Below are 18,514 nucleotides of genomic sequence, written 5' to 3'. Positions count from 1 at the left end.
TGTTAGAGGATAGAAAAGCCGGCCAGCGTAGGTAGAGCACCCATCAAACACGAAGAACAAAGTAAAACAGTCAGCAACAGAGAGCCAGCTTCAAAAGTACAAGAGGAGAAGCGAATAGTTGCAAATTGTAGTGACTATTAGGGGCAACAGAAGCTTAGTAGTAGTCACAAAGAGGGCAGCCAACCTGAGGAGATGCTGTGAGGACGTTTGCCAAGTGATGGAGCTTAAAGCAGCCAGCAGGCGAGCACAAATAGTCAGGTACGGCAATATGGCATCTTTATTATGTTTTATGTCTCATGTAAATTTGAGTATGCAAACCATAACTGTATTAGCTGTTTAAAAAAAAGATGTTTTTTTAAAAAAATTCATTTAAAGTTACATGTGTTAATTTAGATATTAAGTCATTAGTTATTCTCATTAATTCAGAAAGTTTAAACTTAAACTTGAACATAATGGAAAAGCTTTTGTTACTGTGAAGCAGCTTAGCTGATGTGATGTGCTTTCCGTGGTGGAAACATTACAGGCCTACTTGGAGATTTAGCTCAGCATGTCAATCCCGACTGTAGTTACACATCAAGTATTCTGTTTGCTGAGCCTTAATTTTTTGCCTTTTATAATATGAAATTTGCAGCATATAAAAACTCCATGTCCTTTAGACAGCCAAATTAGCTGAACTCATGCGTTGTGTCACAAATTTACTTTTATTTATTTATTTTCATGAAAAGGCATAAGAATGTTAAAGACATGCAAATGTTTTGTTAAGAGTGAAAGTATTATTTTCCACACAAATGTATTCAGCATGCTCTTTGTCCAACTTCACATGATGCTTCAGAGTCCTTCGGCATCACAAAGCCCACTCTGTGTTGTACACAGACCCACCATTTGTCCTCCCCTTCATCCCTCTTTAGCATTTTAAGTCTTCTTCTATTCGAGCAAGAGACCCCCACTGATTAAGAAGGAGATTTTCCAAATATTTTATAACACCCACGTAACCCCCAGTGGCTACGAAGCTGTTAGCCTCCACTCACATCTCTGACAAAGAGCTGACTGTTTCATCTCATTTATTCTGAGTCTCACTGGTTGGGGATTGTGGTCAACGCTGGCATAGACTGTGGATGCCAAACCTTAACATACCTCGTGGTCACCCAGGGGCTCAGTGTGAGATGGCTCTCATGATGTTTTAATCTTTGAGTTCATCTATGTTGCTGTTGCAAAGAGGTCATCAATAAGCCTAAATTTAGACTGACTTTTACTGAGAACATTTGTCAAAGAAGTTGCAGCAGGTGCACATCAGGATCAGTAAGTTAAACAAATAAGGTTAAGATTTTAATGATTGCATTTATTTGTCCGGGGATTTTGAAAGTGAATTAATTGTTGTAATATACTTAAATCAATTAGGGGTATCTATCTATCTTTCTCCTATTAGACTGTTCCATACATACATTATACAAAGACACAGTTCAGAGATGACACCGTTCTAGGATAATTCACTTTTAAAGAAACTGGTCCAAGTCATTCAGTTCAATGAGTGTGTACCTGCCTCTCACCTGCTAATTGCTGGGATAGGCTCCAGCTTCCCCGTAACCCTGAACTGGACTATGTGATGTAGGAAATGGATGGATGGGTATTTGTTTTAGATTTCATATAAACACATAAAATAAACAGTTTTAAAAATGTGGAGCCTTTTAATAGACAGATTTAACAAAAGACCAAGAAATCATGAGGATTATTGTAACGTCATTGCACAGGAAAATAATAATTTAATAATTCTAGGGTTTTTTGTTGTTGTTGTTGATTGTTTTTACTTTTATATTAAAGTCTGACTCAAAATTGTCAGTGAAATGCTGTATTTTTTAGATCCTATAACATGGCTCTGATTTATGTCACATGTCACCAAAATCGTCACTCTCAGCCACACAGTTAGATTGTAAATCTTTAGCAATAAATCAGGCAACAGATGATGTAATTACCTTTGACCTGGCAAAGTTGTTCCTAACGCCCTGGTCAAAAAGCCCAACTAACACCTGCTAACAACGGGCTCTTAAGTGCAATGGGAAAGTGGGTCCACATGTCCAATGATTCTCTTCCAAATGCAGGTTTTCTTTGGTTCCATGTTGGTACTGCTCCAGTAGGAACACAATTCCCTGTGTACATGTTCATTTTTACTGCTTCATTTACAACTTTTTTTTTTGTTTTTGTCATGAGTAACATCTCACCTGGAAGCTCTGAAACTGGCAGCAACAACTTGCAGAAATAAACAGTTGAGACAGTTGAGTTGAGTTATTTATTTATTTTATCATTAGAATAGTGTGATACTTTCACTGACGATGAACCCTCTTTTATACATAATGGAAACAGCTTTGATTGGCTGGTTTTAGCAGGTGTACTCATATCTAAAAACATTTTTGGCTCAAAATGCCATAAGATGTGATTAAAAAAAATTTTGGTGTCAATGTGTTATTTTGTGCATTGTTGTTCTTTATATGCTTTCTGTATCCGTATTTAGGGATTGTAATTTCTCATCAGCTGACTGTATACAAGGGGTGAGTTACAAAAAAGTTTTAGTGGGGAAATGGAAAATAAAATGAGTAAAATCACTTGGCCAATTTTCCTTCATCAGCTATAGTTTACGTAGGAGTATGCTGCATAATATGCCTTTCACTATTGTTAGACTGAGGTTTTCAATCATTTTATTGATACATTTTTAATCTTATTGGATTCAATTTTGCAATTTTGCATAAAGACAGAATATATAGCTTTGGTCGTACAAGAAGAATGCAATTTATGAAAAAGCTGATGCATTTACTTTACATGAATGACTGTTGATTATTAAAAATAAGAGAAAGGTATGGAAATGTCAGCAGAACCACATGTAATAGACATGCCCCCATATACATTGTGGTGATTTGTGGTTAAAAATGGTTGTCAAAACAAAAACAGCAACAAAAACCCCAAAAGCAAACAAAAGATAAAAGACTGATGAACCCTTGATGACCAGAGAAAACAGGAAATCCCTGACACAGTGAGCCCCACACCTCCACACGATTGTCCAGGCGCTTTCCTTTCCCACCACTATGCTCTTCATTTTTGGTTTTCTGTTCTCAGCACTCCACAATGCAGTTCTGCAGTTTGGCACACATTTCAGACCTTTCCTCTCATACCAGCCTGTCCTCTGCTGCCATATTGGTTTTCACACAGTCCCGGTCCCTCCCTGCTACCACAGCGACACAGCTGTCACCTGTCAGTTTCATGGTGGGGATGCGCACTGGGCCTGTTATGACTCAAAATAGAATTGCGGGAGAGTTTTGCTGGAAGTGGGAGAGCACAACATCGAGTGTCTAAAAGAATGAACAGTTGACCAGGGAAAAGATTTCAGCTATATAGGAATGTGGCATTTGCTGCTTCGGTGTCCTGCTCATGGGAGTGACTGACTCTACAAAGGCTCTGGTTCAGAGTGTATTGGTAAGGCCTCATGACTTTGTCAAATTATTTCGCTTCAGTTTATGTGCAGGACAGTTTGGAGCTGTTGTTTACTGGTTGTGTAGTTTTTTTTAAATACTTTTTTTCTAATTTCAAACTGTGAAAACTGACATTGGAGACCGAAATTGATACTAATATTGTTCATATTTAAATATTTTGTCTCTTTTATTTATTTATTTATTTATTTATTGTAACATGAATGAATTTGTATGTTTGCCATTAGAATGGATGACCAGGACAGAGTAAGCCAAGCATCCAGTGTGGCCACAATCTCTTTCTTCCCTGTCATGCAGGTCTGTTTGCTCTTCATCATTGAGCATGGATGACTTAATGTGATACTGTAAATGCATAAAAATATATGCATAAAAATAATTCCCTCCTCTTTTACCAGGAGAGCGATGGAAAGGTGCAAACATTTGGGAAAAGATGTTATGCTGCCAAAAGGGATCCCAACTGTCCAGTCATCATCAGAGGATGGCTCAACAAAAAAGTAATTTAGCTTAATTCTGTGTTTAATAACAAACAATTTAATAGTTTTTATGCACCCAAGTGTGTGAGATTGTTTGGTAAAACCTTTCTTCAGGATAGCTCTGGTTTGAAGCTTTGGAAAAGAAGATGGTTTGTTCTCTCTAACTACTGTCTGTATTACTATAAAGGTAAGATCAGTGTTCAAACATCAATACCACCTTTGGATTAAACGCTTTCATATGCTCAGAATTATTTCTTTTTACTTCTTCTCTGTTATTATTCAGACAGTAGAGAAGAGTCAGTGTTGGGCAGCATCCCACTCCCAAGCTACAAAATCCTGTTCTGCACACCACGAGAATGCAAGAACAGAAAGTTCACCTTCAAGGTATCATCATCTTGTTTCTAATGTTGTAAATCATATGATATTGTCAAATGTTTAAGACAGGATGCAAGCATATTTGGACTCGTTTAAAATTCTGTTTCTGTGAATAGCAAAGCTCTTTTATATTTTAAGAAAGATTACTTTCAATTTACTTATCTTACTGTTTTGAAATGTGTCTAAGGAAATGGAGCCCAGTAAACTTGTTTGGCAAATATTACTCCTTCTAAATATAATTTTATTGTAACCGCAAAAAGTCTCTCAGTTGTAATTCAGGTGGATTTTGGTCTGCTTTTTCCCACCAAAGGACACTTTTGTTCTGAATGATTTTTGTGGCATCTTTAATGCATTGTACTGTTGAGATCTACTAACATTTTTCCAATCATTTTTAAGTTAGAAGTTTCTTACTATCATTATTTTACTTTTTGTTTTTTTTTTTTGTTTGTTTTTTTTTCTACCTCAAAAATATTCAATAACCCATTTTTGGATTATAAATAAAAAACAATCCAGCCTAATACTTCAGTTTGAAGCAAGTGCTTGGCTCAAAAAAATCTGCACACTTATTTCCCCAAAAAATATCTTTAATCATCCAATCGAAGAAGCTCTTTTTATTTTTACCTTTACCAGTTCATAGACCTTATTTCCAAAAGCATCAATCGTTGTTTTCTGACAGACTTGTTGGCCACCATTTCTGATTTACATTACAAGTTGAAAAGTATCTCCCTGAGACAGCTTTGCTATCTTTCTGTTGCCTTTTCCTGTTCTGTGAGATTCAAGTATGTTATTTTTCAGATTTCTGTGTGATTCATTTGAGCAGCCTGAATATTTATTAAGCTTTGACATTTTGCATCACTTAGTATTTCTAACAATGACAGTAAACAAGCCCAAGCCTTGAAAATAAATTCAAATCTGAGAACTCAACAACATTTATTGTGATAATAAATTTCTTTGAGTGCAGCAGACCTCTGAAGTTTAAAACTGTATTATGGAAGATAATAAAAGGAACTCTATTTTTCTGAATCTCTGTGAAACTAGGTGGTGCATCAAGGCATGCGCTCCTATTTCTTTAGTGCTGATACTCAGGAGGACATGTTGGGATGGGTTCGAGCCCTCAGTCAGTCTGCAGCAATGGAACCAGACAACACCATGAACAGGTATAACTTTCTATGCTGAACTTCATAAGCAGCTCACAGCTGTACTAAGCATGCCATTTTGTTTTATCTGTGATTCAATCAGGCGCTGCTCAAGTTATCAGGATTTTACACAGATAGGTGGCAGCAGTGAATCAATGGACTTCCCCAAATCCCCTTCAGAAGAGGAGAGTCTCCCCCATAAACATAAGCATGTCAGCAGGACTCTGAGTGAACCGAGTCATCTCAGCAGTGGGAGGATGGGGAGATCACACTCTGAACAGAGGAGCAGGCGAAGTGCACATTACAGAAACAGAAGGTTGTTTAATTATCTTTGCATCTGCATGAGACATCCCACTGCTGCACTGTATAGTTAAATATTCTGTTAATTTGTGGTGTTTTTAACAGCCCCTCAAACAGAACACCGAGCCCTCCTGATTTAAGCAGAAGAAGATCTACTGGTCCGTACAAAGAGGATGACTCTCTGTATGTTGAAAACACACCACCACAAGCAGAAATAGCAGGGGCAGGTTCTGTAACCTTAAGAGGTCAGCTGGGATCACGACCACATACACCCGTGGGAAGGGTTGACATTCGGCCCCACGATGACCCAGTCATGGTGCCGCAGACCTTATACTACACACCTGCCTCACCTAAGCTGGAGTTCAAATCTGCTCCTACAACTCCAGTCACAGAAAGATTTCAAAGCCTAAGCAAGGTGAGGACTTGCTTCTGGTTTTTAATAGCTATTAAGTTATCACAAAGCAAAAACCTTATCTCAAATTACTGGATACTAGAATGGATGTTTAGAAGGTTTATTTTCTGTTAGACATGACACAAATAAACCAGGTCACATTTGTTCACTTCAAAAGTTATACAAGATTATTGTGTCATATATTCCCTGTACAGGAGCCAATTTAAAGTTAACTTTTCCCAGTAAAATTAGCTACTTAACAGTTGCTTTGTATATCTGTGGGGAGTTCTTAAAAGTTTTATAACATCTAGTCTCTATATGGGGTTGAGACTTGAAGTTTATAACAAAGTTAAAACTTGAACATGTGGCATTGGAAAGAAAAAATGGGCAAGGAAAGATCTCTCCAAAGAGACTATTGTTGAAATATGAGCTGAGTGCTTCTTTAAAATAATAAATTCATTTTTTTTTTTTTTTTCTTGACAGCCTGCATCCATATATGGCTCCGTCCATCATACATCAAGTGGCCGAAAACCTTTGGGGAAGGTAACTACATGGAAACACATGGACATTATAACAATTTACAGGAGGCTAAAGCATTCAAATGACTCTCCACCAAGTATACAGATACTGCATGAAGTGGAAACATCTAACTGTTATTGACAATTACTGCTATTTAAAAGTAGTCTCACTCCCTTGTCTAATAGTTGTGTTGGTCCATGGTTATTTAGAGAAAAAAAACTCTGAAGATGATTTGACACATGCTGCAGTAGCACATCATCTTCAGTATGATATCTCTGTGTTCTCTTTCACATGCATATTGTCTCTTTCTTCAGAGTCACTCTACAGGGGCAGATTTACTGCCCCCTTTACCTCCCTCATCGAGAGCCACACATGCTCTCCACCTCCCACAACACCACCACCACCCTCACCGCAGCCATTTATCTGTGTGTACACTACCACCAGCTATGGTACAGCCCTGCCCTGATTGACGCTGTGTTCTGATGGCATTTGTGTGTAACACAGCTGTGTCAAAGGTGTTGTTGTGTTTTATGTCTGTTTAATGTTGCTCAACACTAACAGAATTAGCAGCTATTTATGTTTTAAGCTTCCATTAAACTGTTCTGCTCTGTTATATTTATATTTAATTTGCTTTGTGTCCATGTCAGTTTTTTTCTGTCTAATAAGCTATGCTTGCTATTATCATGCGTCAAAATAAAATCATCTTTACTGTGTTTTGTCTTTGTTGAGCATTGCCATGGTTATGTTTCATGTGACTAACAAAGCTGCTGACTTACAAATTATCATATGTAAGTATATTACTGTTACTGTTTACTTCATATTCTTGACTAGACTGAAACTGTTTGGCATTAGCATGCAAAAGCTTGTGCAGCTCCATATTTTCATGGACATTAAAGCATTGAAACCTTAACCCACACATAAAAAAATAAATGATTTGAAGGGATAATTTAGCTCTTGAAACATGCAGGAATCTCAGACCATTATTACTTTTTAAAGGCACTGTTACTTTCAGGCTTCGAAACCTGACCCAAGGGAACTGCCTCCAATCCGACCTCTTGAAAGTGATGCAGATGTAAGTATTTTTTGTTCAGTGCAGCATTTCTAGGTTTAAAATTTTTTTTCTTTCTGAATGGACATGAGTTTGACTTTCCCTCTTTAGGCTGTGCTGACGAGGTTGTGTGGGTGTGACAAGCTGCTACAGTCTCTGTCTGTAGAATTGGCTCAGCTTCAAATGGATAAGGTTAGCAATTACAAGTTTTCAAAAAAAAATTATTTATAAATAAATAAAAATAAGGTTCCTAAAATACCTTGTTAGTTCTTACTGGCTTCCAAAATTTAAACAATACAAAAAAAAAGAGAATTTATTTTTGGCCTTTGTTCAATTTCAAACAACAGAATTATTGTAAATGACAATTAAAATAAAAAATAAAAAAGGAAAATTGTAGTCTTATAGTGCTATAATTTATCATTTTGAGAAATTCATGCCATCATCTGGTAAATAAATGATATAAATAGAAGTAATAATGTAATAAACTTATGTCGCTGATGTAGGACAGTGTCCAGTGTGCATTAGAAGTGTCCAGGCTACAAGTGGATGAGTGGAAGAGTCAGGGGCCTCGGGCTCATGAAGAAGCACTGACCCAGAAGGCTTTTCTACAAGAGGATTTGGTTACAATCCGGGCCAGAATGTGTGATGTATCACTGGTATGTAAAAGCCCAGAGTCAAAGCACACAAATGAGAGGCACTAGTTTGTTTTAACCTCATGTATCACTGAAGCAAAAAGAAATTACATTGTTCTGTAGTTGTTGTTTTTTTTAGTTTGTTTGTTTTTTTTGTTTGTTTTTTTTTTACCACAATTATTCACAAATCATTTCATCCTTATGTTTAGGAAATGGAGCGGGTTTGGAGCCAGTATGAGAGAATGGAGAGTGAACTGTCTGTTATCCGTTCACACCTCCAGCACATCTGCAACTTTGGACTTCCACAGGTACTTTTAGATCATAAACTGGGTGTATTTTAAAATAATATAAAGACAGCTTTGTTAACACATGCACTACATCTGTTGCACAATGTTAAAAATCTACCAAACCTCCTGTTTGTGCCAATTAATACCTCACAAGTGTGTTTTTGTCTGATCAGGAGCAGTCACAGGCTCAGAGAGAGCTGTGGATGATGGAGGACATTCTTGATGGATTAAAAGTCAACAGAGCTCACTTCTGTTTCCTGCTGGGACTGCAGAGACAACACTGTAAGCATCAGCTGCTATTTAAAGTCTTACAATGCTTCATATTTTCTTTAACTGTGTGAGATATCCTACAGTGACAAGACATAAACCAAACCTTAAAACTGCAGCTGGCCCACTGTATTCCCCCAACAAATTAAGAAAACCGGCAGAAGAACAGCAAACCAAGCGTAGCAATAAATGTCAAGAAGAGGAGATGAAGCCCCAACATAATAGTGACTATGTTGTCTGAACCTTTAATGTGTCAAATAACAACATACTGTAAAAACAAGCACCATCTCATCAATCTTTCATTAAGGCACCTAAAGGACTTTAAAAATGTCAAACAGTTAATATTAGTAAAGAACCAGAGGCCTGCAAAGCTCAAATAAGTGGTAAAGCAAGTGCTTCAAACGACCCTTGTAGCAATGAACAACTTCAGATGTGTCCTGCACAATATCAAGTCATCATAATGTTCTTCTTTCTCCCAGTCATGATTCCATACTGGTCATGTTTAAGGCTAGAACTAGTGTACATGGTTTGTTCTACATCCAGTCTCTATTTGGGGTTGAGATCATGCCACATGAAGAAATGAAAAAGGAATGTTTCTGAACACGAATAAATGAACGATGAAAAGAGTCTAAACAAGAAAACATTGTTACCAGACAACTAGTCCTCAACTGCTGTCACATCATACAGATTGTTGCTTTAAAATCTTGAATATCCAAATAATGTTTCAACAATGAATCAAGTTTTCAGATCCCTCTTAATTACATACTTCAAACAAAAATGCATGGAGACAAATTGTTTGTTGTTGTCATGTTTGCTGTTTTTCCTTCAGTATTTCAGTCTCCAGCTCCCCATCCTGGATCTCCTGGTTCTCCCACGGAGAGGCTGCAAATGGTAAAACTCCTGTTCATTCCTCTATTGTTAGTGGCTACTAATGTTCACTCTGCTGGTGAACCAACATAGAATAATTTTCCATTCAAGGTGATACTACTAAGTTTTCTGGCAACTGGTAGTTTAATTATTTTAGCCCAAAGGGGATTTCTTACAACAATTTAAAAAAAGGATAATACCAATAATGACAATATTAAAAAGCAGCAATAGGAAAGTGGGGCCTTTATAGGGAAGCAAGCCTTTTCATTAGTCTGATAAAGATGCAGTGGGTGTTCTGTCATTGCGTCACATTTTTTTTTTTTTTTTTAATCATCCCTGCAGGATATGGAACAAGAGCCACCAGCTCGCCCTCCGTTACCCCTGGAGCTACAGGAGAACCACCAGGGCTGGGACGAGGGCCATAGTTGGACAGAGTCACAATATGAGGTAGGAAATATTTACATAAATTGCTGTCAGGTTAACCATTGTTTTAACTCTGTGTGTGTTTCAGGGAATCTACAACCACACTGTTGAACCTCTGCACAGAAGAGGAAACAGCCAGCCTGACCTCCTTAATGTGAAAGCACATAGAGAAGCATCCGGTTGGCACAAACATACTCACCACTAATAGAAAACACAAACAGAAATAGTTACTCAATGTATTGCATATTAATATTTCCTGTCAAATATATTATTAACATCAAGAGTGATTTTTTATGCAAATGGCTAAAATGTGTTCCTTTGTGTCTTTGTTTTGCCTTCCACCCTCATATTTCCAATTACTCTCTCTTCCAATCATTTTCTCTTTCCACCCACTCTCTCTCATTGCCTTTATCTACTTCTCTTCTCTATTTTCACCTCATCTTCAGAATCCCAATCTGGTTCAAAGTCGATTCCACCAGACACAGCTAACCAACCAACCAAGGTTTGATTCGTCATAATTTCCGTATGCTGGCTTGCAGTGTGGGCCAAAATGCTCTAAATATAGGAGTAGTCAAAGATAATTTTCCCTTATTGCAATCGCAGCCAAATTCCAATTCTTTGATTCCCTCATTTTCCTTGCAATTAGGGCATGTTGCAATGCCTGCTCTGGATGAGAGGGGGAGGCAGAGGCTCATGTCTCAGAGCAGCAGCTCAATTTTTCACTTCAGTCACCCAACACAGTCACATAAAGTACACATACAAGCAAGCATAGCATTCAAGCAGCTTTATACTTCTGTACAATCAGATGCAAACACAAACAGAATAATCATCTGTTTAATTATTGTCACATTCTAGCTTCATACATACAGAACATGTACACTTTTCTGACATACAGCGCTAAAATCACTTGTTATAACCAGCTTATATCTTTTCTAGAGGATGAAGATGAAGATGAGTGAAGAGGAACAGATTGAGAGGATGAAAAGGAACCAGGAGAGGATGACTAATAAGAAGAAGCCTCCAATACCTGCTCAGGGTGCCCAGAGTCAAAGCTCAGAAACAAGAGAGGAGGTTTGACAAACCATTATTAAGTATAATTGAGTCACCACAGCATTATATAGGAGTATTATATAATGCACATTTATTTATCCGTCAATCAATTTCTCAGGCTCCTTTTCCCTTACGGGTCACACGAGTTGTTACAGCTGTACTGCCGTCCTCACTCGTGGCCAGAAGAGTTTCCGTTGAGGACCCCCCAGCTGAGCTTGACACACCACTGCCTGAGCAGATCCCACCCGAGATGCAGCTGAAATTGGCTGAGCAGAGAAAAACACTGCTGAACAAACCTCCAAGACGGTTGCTGTTGGAGAGCCCAGATCCAAACCGATCATCTGCTGAGATGCACCAGGATAGGCCTGTTAAAAGGACAAGCAGACAGCAGTATCAAGCCGGATCCAGGGCCTCAAAGATAGAGGCACATTCAGAAGTGAGCAGAGCTGAGGGAACAGAAGCTTCATGCAACCAAGACCTTACAGGTTCAGGAAGTAGAAGGGACACCTTCGATGCCAGGGTAAGACTGAACAAAATAACCAAAAATGCTATAAGATTATTTATGGTTAATTAAAAAAAAAAACATCCTGTATCATATATGCTTTAGTGTATATTACAACAATAGTTTCATCTGACTTTACCCTTATTTTTAACAGACATTGGATTTACCCACTTCTTTTGTTTGGATGTATATTTGTTAAAAATTAAATTTTTTTGTAAAATAAATAAATAAATAAATGTTTTGATGATAGCTGATATCATTTGAACAGGCAGAGGAACAGCCGTCTGCCCCTCTGACACCTGTCATGGATAATGACTCAAGTCTGAACCCTGAGCAACGAGATGCCAAACTCCGGCGAGTGGAACGAATACGAGAAAGAGTCATGCGGAGGTGGGATTATTTTGTGTAATAATGTAATTGGGGGTATATGTGCTGTACATTGATGAAACTGTATATAAATTGGCTATTGTCTATTTATCAGCGCAGCCAGAGAGAATGTTATGGCAGCCAATCAACACCCAGTCAGGGGACAAGGGACGGAGGCTCACCAGTTGTCCCCTGATACTGGCAGAAAACATAGAATAAAAGCAGGTACTGACATAAAATTTACACAAAATGAATAAGTTAAGAGTTACATAACCAACTAATTCTGCCTTATTTTCCATTTTCAGGCCTTGATGGCTATGAAAGTTGTGGGGATAACATATGTAGTTCTGAAGGACTTCAGCTTTCAAGTCCAACATTTCAGGATGAAGAACGTCAACATGTTAACAAATCAAAAAGTCAGGCCAAGTCTGAGAACAAAACACAACGCTGTGGAAGTGTAAAGGTTGCCAAGACAAAAACCAAGCTCCCAGCTTCACCAAGTCATGTCTCATCCATGACTGTCTATCAGAGAGAGGGAGAAGCTGGATTTATAGGTTGTAATAATGAGGAGCAGAAGAAGTTTGAAGAACACACTGATGATGATGAAAATAATTTCAAGGCCTCTGATCTGAGAGCTAAATGGTTTCTCTCTACCAACCAGTGGCAAGAGTTCATACCTTTACAGATTCCTGCCTTTGAGACACTTTCCAATGAGGAGAAAGCAGATGATGACAACCAGCCATCTCACTCTGATGGCATTACTGATTCCAATGAAATGTCTTCAACGGTGAGTGAGAGTTTAGAGAAAATGAAAGAAAATCATTCACTGTTCTACAAGATAGCATGTGACATCAGTATCTCAGATTCAGACATAACAAAGAATGATATTCAAACATCATCTAAACCTGAAGAGGAAGAAGAGTTGTTAATCACAGAATCATTGCCAGCCAGTAATGATGCAACACCACCTGACCAAGACAATAAGGCTTCCAGTCAGAATTTGCCATCAGAGGAAAATGGTTTGACATCTGATAAGAACATCCAACACTCAACAATTAAAAATAAAAACAACGCAGCATTTAAGATTTCAGCTAATCCGGCATGTGTTCATGAAAATACAACTCCACAACAATCTGACGACAACTCAGGGCAAGAAAGTCAGCTGACAATTATTGAGTCTGTCCCTGGACTTTGTGTCCAGGACAATGGATCTGATCAAGATTTGGACGACTGCACAAAGACAAAAGAGAAGCATAGTGGGATTAAGGAGTCAGAAGACAAGAAAGAGGACCAAGAAGGAGCTAAAGAATTGAAAAAATGTACAAGTTTAAGTAAAGAGAATAATGAGAACAAGCAAGAACGAGACACCGGACACTCCATCAGTCTGCCCAGCTCTGTGCATGAGGGTGGAGGTGTGATTCGGAGTGCATCTTTTGGGAAGCCAAGGGTAACAGTATTAAGGACGAGTCTGTAGAGGTAGAAACCACTGGTGGCTCAACAAGCTTAAGGGAATTCATGTTGAACGGCCAAGAACATGGTTAAATAATTACTAGAAAGTGCTGTCTGAAGACGTTTAAGCCTAACTTGAGCTAAAAATTATATTATGGGAACATACAGCATCACAATAAGACATAATTGTTTGCAAACTTGAAATTATCCATTTTTCAGAATATATGGATGGACATTGATGGAAAGTCTTAATGTCTCACAAGAAAAAAACAGAACAAAGCTTCTTGAAGTTGATAGTACACACCAAATACTGTATGTGCAGGTGCTGTTGAATAAATGCCTAATGTTTAAGGTTAACATTTTCATTCCTTTTAACATATTCATCTAACATAACACAGGAAGTACAAATATTAGCTGCTTTGAGTTGACTGCATAAGCCTGTTATTACCACTGTAACAACATGTGTTTTGTATCTCAGACATCCTGATTAATAAACTGTGTGCTACATCATGGTCAGGACTGCTTTACAGTAAATGTGCAAGAATTACATTTATGCCCCCCCCCCCCCCCCCAATAAGGGTCCCCCTGAGTGCTCAGTTGCTGCTCTGAAAAGACATGATGCAGAATTACATGGAGCTGCTGAAACTGCCTTTGTCACTTTAAATCCTTGCTGTGTCTCATGCGATGACATCATTGTCTGAGAACACATTACATCACCCCTTCCCAGGCTCTCTCTCTTAAAGACAGCACCACCTTATGTTTACTGAGACACACACACACACACACACACACACACACACACACACACGTGCAGACTTAGACACACAGGGGAGACCTACTGATCTCCTTGCAAATGTGATAGCTATATCAGCATGCATATTATTAGCAGTGAGAATGCATTTAACGTTTGGACCCATGGTTTGTTATTCTGTGGAAGGCAGCTTTGGCACAGCAGTTTGTTTATTTTATGTGAATGTCTCTTTCCATAAATGCAATACAATTAGATGCCGTAACATTTATTTTCAGCAAATCTAGGCATGATTTAAAAGATTTTAAATGCATTCCCCATGGTGCTGCAGAAGCATCCCTGAGAATACTGTGTGTTTTAGATGTGAATTCATGGCATATATATTACATGCTTGCTGCATAGTAGGGAAAGGGCTATTGAACTTGTGATTTATGTACTTTTTGCATATATTTGTTTTATGTAATATTGCATTACATGCATACTCAACAGTTCTAGGTCAGGATATTGGATTCTGTGTTTGACAATAATATGACTTTTTTTTAAGTTAAGCCAGAGCTTTCTTTAGCAATCAAATATATGATGGTGGTTTATTTACAGCTTAATTGGTATGCATCTTGTACCCTGCATCATATATTTCTGTCTGGTGAATCTGAGTCCCAACCAACGATGGCAGAATGCGAAAGTTTATGGTAACGCTTGCACCATTTAGTCTGCTTTCCTTTCTGATATACATACAAGCTGTATAATTAATCAGGTGTTTGATTGGCCCGTGAGTGCGCGCGAGAGCATGGCGCGCGCGTAAATCACAGAGCTGCGGAGAATGCTGAGAGAATGTTTCTTTAAGACCCATTACCTTCCAATCCGACTGAGGGGGAGTCTGTGGTACGGTGGCGTATCGTCTCTTCCTGCGTCCCTTTTCCTCGCCGTTTACATGTGGAAGAAAGATTTAAAGAAGAAAAGAAATAATACATATTTTGTGCTCCTCCGGTTCTGGATAAGGGGGCACGCGAACCGAGGCAGGATCGGCGGAGATGGACGAATAAGGGATTTTTAAGATCAAACATGGACACTACAGGCTCCCCCCGATGACTGTGGTAAGGATGCAACTTCACACCGCCCCATCGCAACCCAGTTTCCATTGAGAGGGAAAATAGCTAATAGAGATTGAAAGGCGCAGAACAGAAATGTGCATGCATGCACTTATGCATTCACAAAAGCTTGCATGCCCGTGCAAGCTTATGATAACAAGTAGGATACCTATCATTGTGTTGTCAACGATGGGGTGGAGGTGTTGGTGCGCTATGTGTGTGTGTGTGTATATCTATATATATTCGAGTGTGTGTGTGTGTTCGAATGCTCAGGTGGAAATGATGAAAATCGATGCATCTTTTAGCGACTATGCAACGCTTGGTGTTTTTGTATGTGTCAGGCTTTGACAGGTGTGCTGGCAGTACACAGCACGATTTATTTAGGGCGCGCTTGCTCGCTCCCGTTTACATAGGCTACAGTTAGTGAGATGATAGCTACTTGAGAGAGGGCGAGGGGTGGTCCTCATAAGATCATTATAAGATGCCACTGCATATTGGCCTACTAGAATGTGTTGCTTGTAATTAACCATTGCTGCAAGTAAGCTTTTTGCCACTGGGAGCTTTGTAGTCAAACCACCCAATCCGTGTTGTCACGAAGCGGGGTTTCTTTTAATTATAATGTGTGGCGAAGAAAAAGACGAGTCTTAAAATGTGCGATGAGTCCATGTCGGAGCCATCCTCCGTACATGATGCTTTCCAGAGTGATTAGTGCTGGACATCACTGGATCCTTTCTACTTCCTTCTAACTGTAATTGCAACACAAAGGGACAATCCGGATATCCCTCCAACACACTATACCAATATTTCTACTTGAAGAATGTAGAGCGACGCTCGCGCGCTTATCACCTAATGGTCTTTTCTCTATACATTCATACATAGAGGTATAGCCACAGATTAATCCTACTGTCGTCTGTAGAGCGTCGTCATTTTCCCGTTAGCAGTGTGGATAAATAACAGTTATTAACGAGTTTAGTCCAGCTGTCGACAATCACTTATCGATTCAAATTATGAGTTTTTCCCCTCTCTCGCTTTTTGTGGTACTGTTTCGCGGTACAATACGTGTGTGTGTGTGTGGGGGGGGGATAATCGTTCTGCTTTAGTTGAAATGGCATAAACGGATCCCATGCATACGCATTCCTTCTGTAAAGGCGACTTCACATCCTAAGGACCCTCAACTCACCAGCTTCTCAGTTGTTGGAGCCTGCAAAAACCTGTTCCCCGCCCCAGTGAGTGCTGGATGAGTGCTGTTTTTGCAACTCTCTCTCCCAAAAGAACACACACAGGCATACTTAAAAAAAAAAAAAAAAACAGATACTGGATCATTTCCTCTGACCGTTTTTTTCTGTCTTGTATTCATTTTTCTTTCTTTCTTTCTTTCTTTCTTTCTTTCTTTCTTTCTTTCTTTCTTTCTTTCTTTCTTTCTTTCTTATTTTATTTTTTTACACATGCGATATTTTGTAGCACGATCTACTTGTCCAGTGCTAATTCGCCATCTATTGCAACCACATGAGGCCTTGTGTAAAGTCAGTCTGGACCATTAAGAGCAGTTATGTGCAGGATTTAGTGTCATGATGATGATGATGACGACGATGATGATATGGTGATGATGATGGTGTTGGCACAAGTGTGAGCACACACACAAAAGTAAGCTCGTTTTGTAATTTTCAGTATAGTGACAGTGTCATATGAGCACATCCATCGCATCACTGACCCAAATGAACATGATTGAAAAGTTATCAATTATAGCAAAGTATCATCACCAGCTCAGACTTTTAGCTGCATGGGCAACACAAAGAAAAATGGCTTACTGTGTCTCCCAAAGCAGTAATATTATGGCATGATCATTTCTGTTGTTGTCCAGTTATCTATCCCTCTTTTGAACATGTTCATTAACTCATAGGTCCTAAGGCCCAGTGACCTCACAGTTGACACTTTAGTCAAATTGCAGGCGACACAATCGCTTTGTGAATCAGCTTTGTTGTTCTGGAGCAGACTCATCATGTGACAGTGAGAATACTGGAAAGTGTGTGTGAGCTGTTAAAGTGCTCATGCAGCTGAAAATAAGTAAAATTTAAATTTACTCCAAGCTTAAAAGTTTGTGTGTGTGTGTGTGTGCGGGCCATGTTAAACTTTAGAGACGTTTCAGTGCGTTTCATCATGCTTTATTAGCTTAAATTAATTTCAGGATTATAATGTAGTGCTTAAAAGCTGCTAGCTATCCTGGTCATCTTTTGTCTACATGAGTCTAAAATATTGGAGGTGCTTAACAGAATAGTCCTAAAGAGGCTTGTAAAGGCCACATGCAAACCTGAGTCACTTACTTGCGGCAGTGGCACTATCACTACATGGTTTACTCTATATACATGCCCACTCAATACAAACCTTTCTTTCAGTTTAAGTAGGTTTAGATGGAAATCTTTAGATTTTTATGATAAAAAAGTGGAATCCCTTTAAATGAATCAGCACAGTCATAACAAACAAGACTTTACTATTAACACCATTAGGCATATCACCTCTAAGCAAAACTTTTAGCTATGGTCTCATTCATTCAGGTATCTCCCATGAGAGTATTTGAAACTAAGAGATGATCTGCCACAAAGAGATAGTCTTCCACTCTAAAGCCTCTAAAACTATGGCTAAATTTCTAACATTTCTTTATCTACCCTACCACTCTTGATGCTGATGATGCTGTGGCAGTTGTGTATCCAGCCATCCACATGGCCGAAAAATGCCAAGCTGTTATATCTATGTCTTTCTGTAATTTAAGAAATGCCAGTCAGTGCCAGTTTAGTCTTGCATCAGTAATCATCCATCAGCGAAGCAGGAAATGATGTAATGGTGGTTTTTATTGGGAAAAACAACAAGCATGCTAAATGTTTTAGCTAGCTAACCAGCACTGGGTTTCAGACACCCAATTACCAGTTGGCAGTTTCTTCAGTTTTGGTCCCGAATGCCTGCCAATTAAAAGCTACAGTTTTCCACGTACATATGCATTCTTAGTTACACTTGTAGCCCTTTCATAGACACACTCTCACACTTGTGTAAAGAGGAGTTACATCAGCAAGTGGAAATACATCACCTGCTCTGCTTATCAGTAATGAAATGCTTTAAACACAT

At 38.7% G+C, this 18,514-nt stretch overlaps 2 protein-coding genes across 9 annotated transcripts in view; both read left to right on the top strand.

Moving 5' to 3' along the window:
• si:ch211-234p6.5 (pleckstrin homology domain-containing family A member 4) lies at nt 1-14,077 on the top strand. 5 transcript variants are annotated; one of them, XM_041974140.1, is made up of 24 exons: nt 1-258; nt 3,704-3,773; nt 3,872-3,970; nt 4,064-4,136; nt 4,233-4,333; nt 5,363-5,481; nt 5,564-5,776; nt 5,866-6,175; nt 6,635-6,694; nt 6,985-7,119; nt 7,683-7,742; nt 7,830-7,910; nt 8,222-8,374; nt 8,560-8,658; nt 8,811-8,919; nt 9,734-9,795; nt 10,114-10,218; nt 10,283-10,373; nt 10,641-10,696; nt 11,131-11,265; nt 11,363-11,764; nt 12,015-12,136; nt 12,233-12,337; nt 12,418-12,552. In XM_041974140.1, the coding sequence occupies exons 1-23, from the start codon at nt 218-220 to the stop codon at nt 12,306-12,308; spliced, it is 2,772 nt and encodes a 923-aa protein (XP_041830074.1). In that variant the 5' UTR covers nt 1-217; the 3' UTR covers nt 12,309-12,337; nt 12,418-12,552. The 5 variants fall into 5 exon arrangements, with proteins under 5 accessions (XP_041830074.1, XP_041830071.1, XP_041830070.1 ...); XM_041974137.1 differs by having other exon boundaries at nt 5-258; nt 6,985-7,095; nt 12,228-12,337; nt 12,418-14,077; XM_041974136.1 differs by having other exon boundaries at nt 6-258; nt 12,228-12,337; nt 12,418-14,077.
• Nucleotides 14,078-15,180: 1,103 nt separating this feature from the next.
• LOC121632550 (liprin-alpha-3-like) overlaps nt 15,181-18,514 on the top strand; it is a 28,661-nt gene continuing 25,327 nt past the window's right edge. For 3 of the 4 annotated variants that reach the window (XM_041974143.1, XM_041974142.1, XM_041974141.1), the window contains exon 1: nt 15,186-15,403. The gene's annotated coding sequence lies outside the window, so the exon portion shown is untranslated. Of the gene's footprint in view, nt 15,404-18,514 lie in introns of all 4 variants that reach the window. The other variant, XM_041974144.1, reaches the window with a different exon arrangement.

Source organism: Melanotaenia boesemani, chromosome 21 (genome assembly GCF_017639745.1).
Source record: "Melanotaenia boesemani isolate fMelBoe1 chromosome 21, fMelBoe1.pri, whole genome shotgun sequence".
Taxonomy (NCBI): domain Eukaryota; kingdom Metazoa; phylum Chordata; class Actinopteri; order Atheriniformes; family Melanotaeniidae; genus Melanotaenia; species Melanotaenia boesemani.
The sequence above is the reverse complement of the archived record's forward strand: the minus strand, read 5'-3'. Positions and strand labels throughout refer to the sequence as shown.

Excerpts from the sequence above, each read along its gene's own strand:
- si:ch211-234p6.5 (XM_041974136.1), top strand. The coding sequence starts at position 218 with ATGGAGCTTAAAGCAGCCAGCAGGCGAGCACAAATAGTCAG. Across the intron at positions 3,971-4,063 it reads GAGGATGGCTCAACAAAAAA|GATAGCTCTGGTTTGAAGCT; the intron begins GTAATTTAGCTT and ends ACCTTTCTTCAG. Across the intron at positions 5,777-5,865 it reads GCACATTACAGAAACAGAAG|CCCCTCAAACAGAACACCGA; the intron begins GTTGTTTAATTA and ends TGTTTTTAACAG.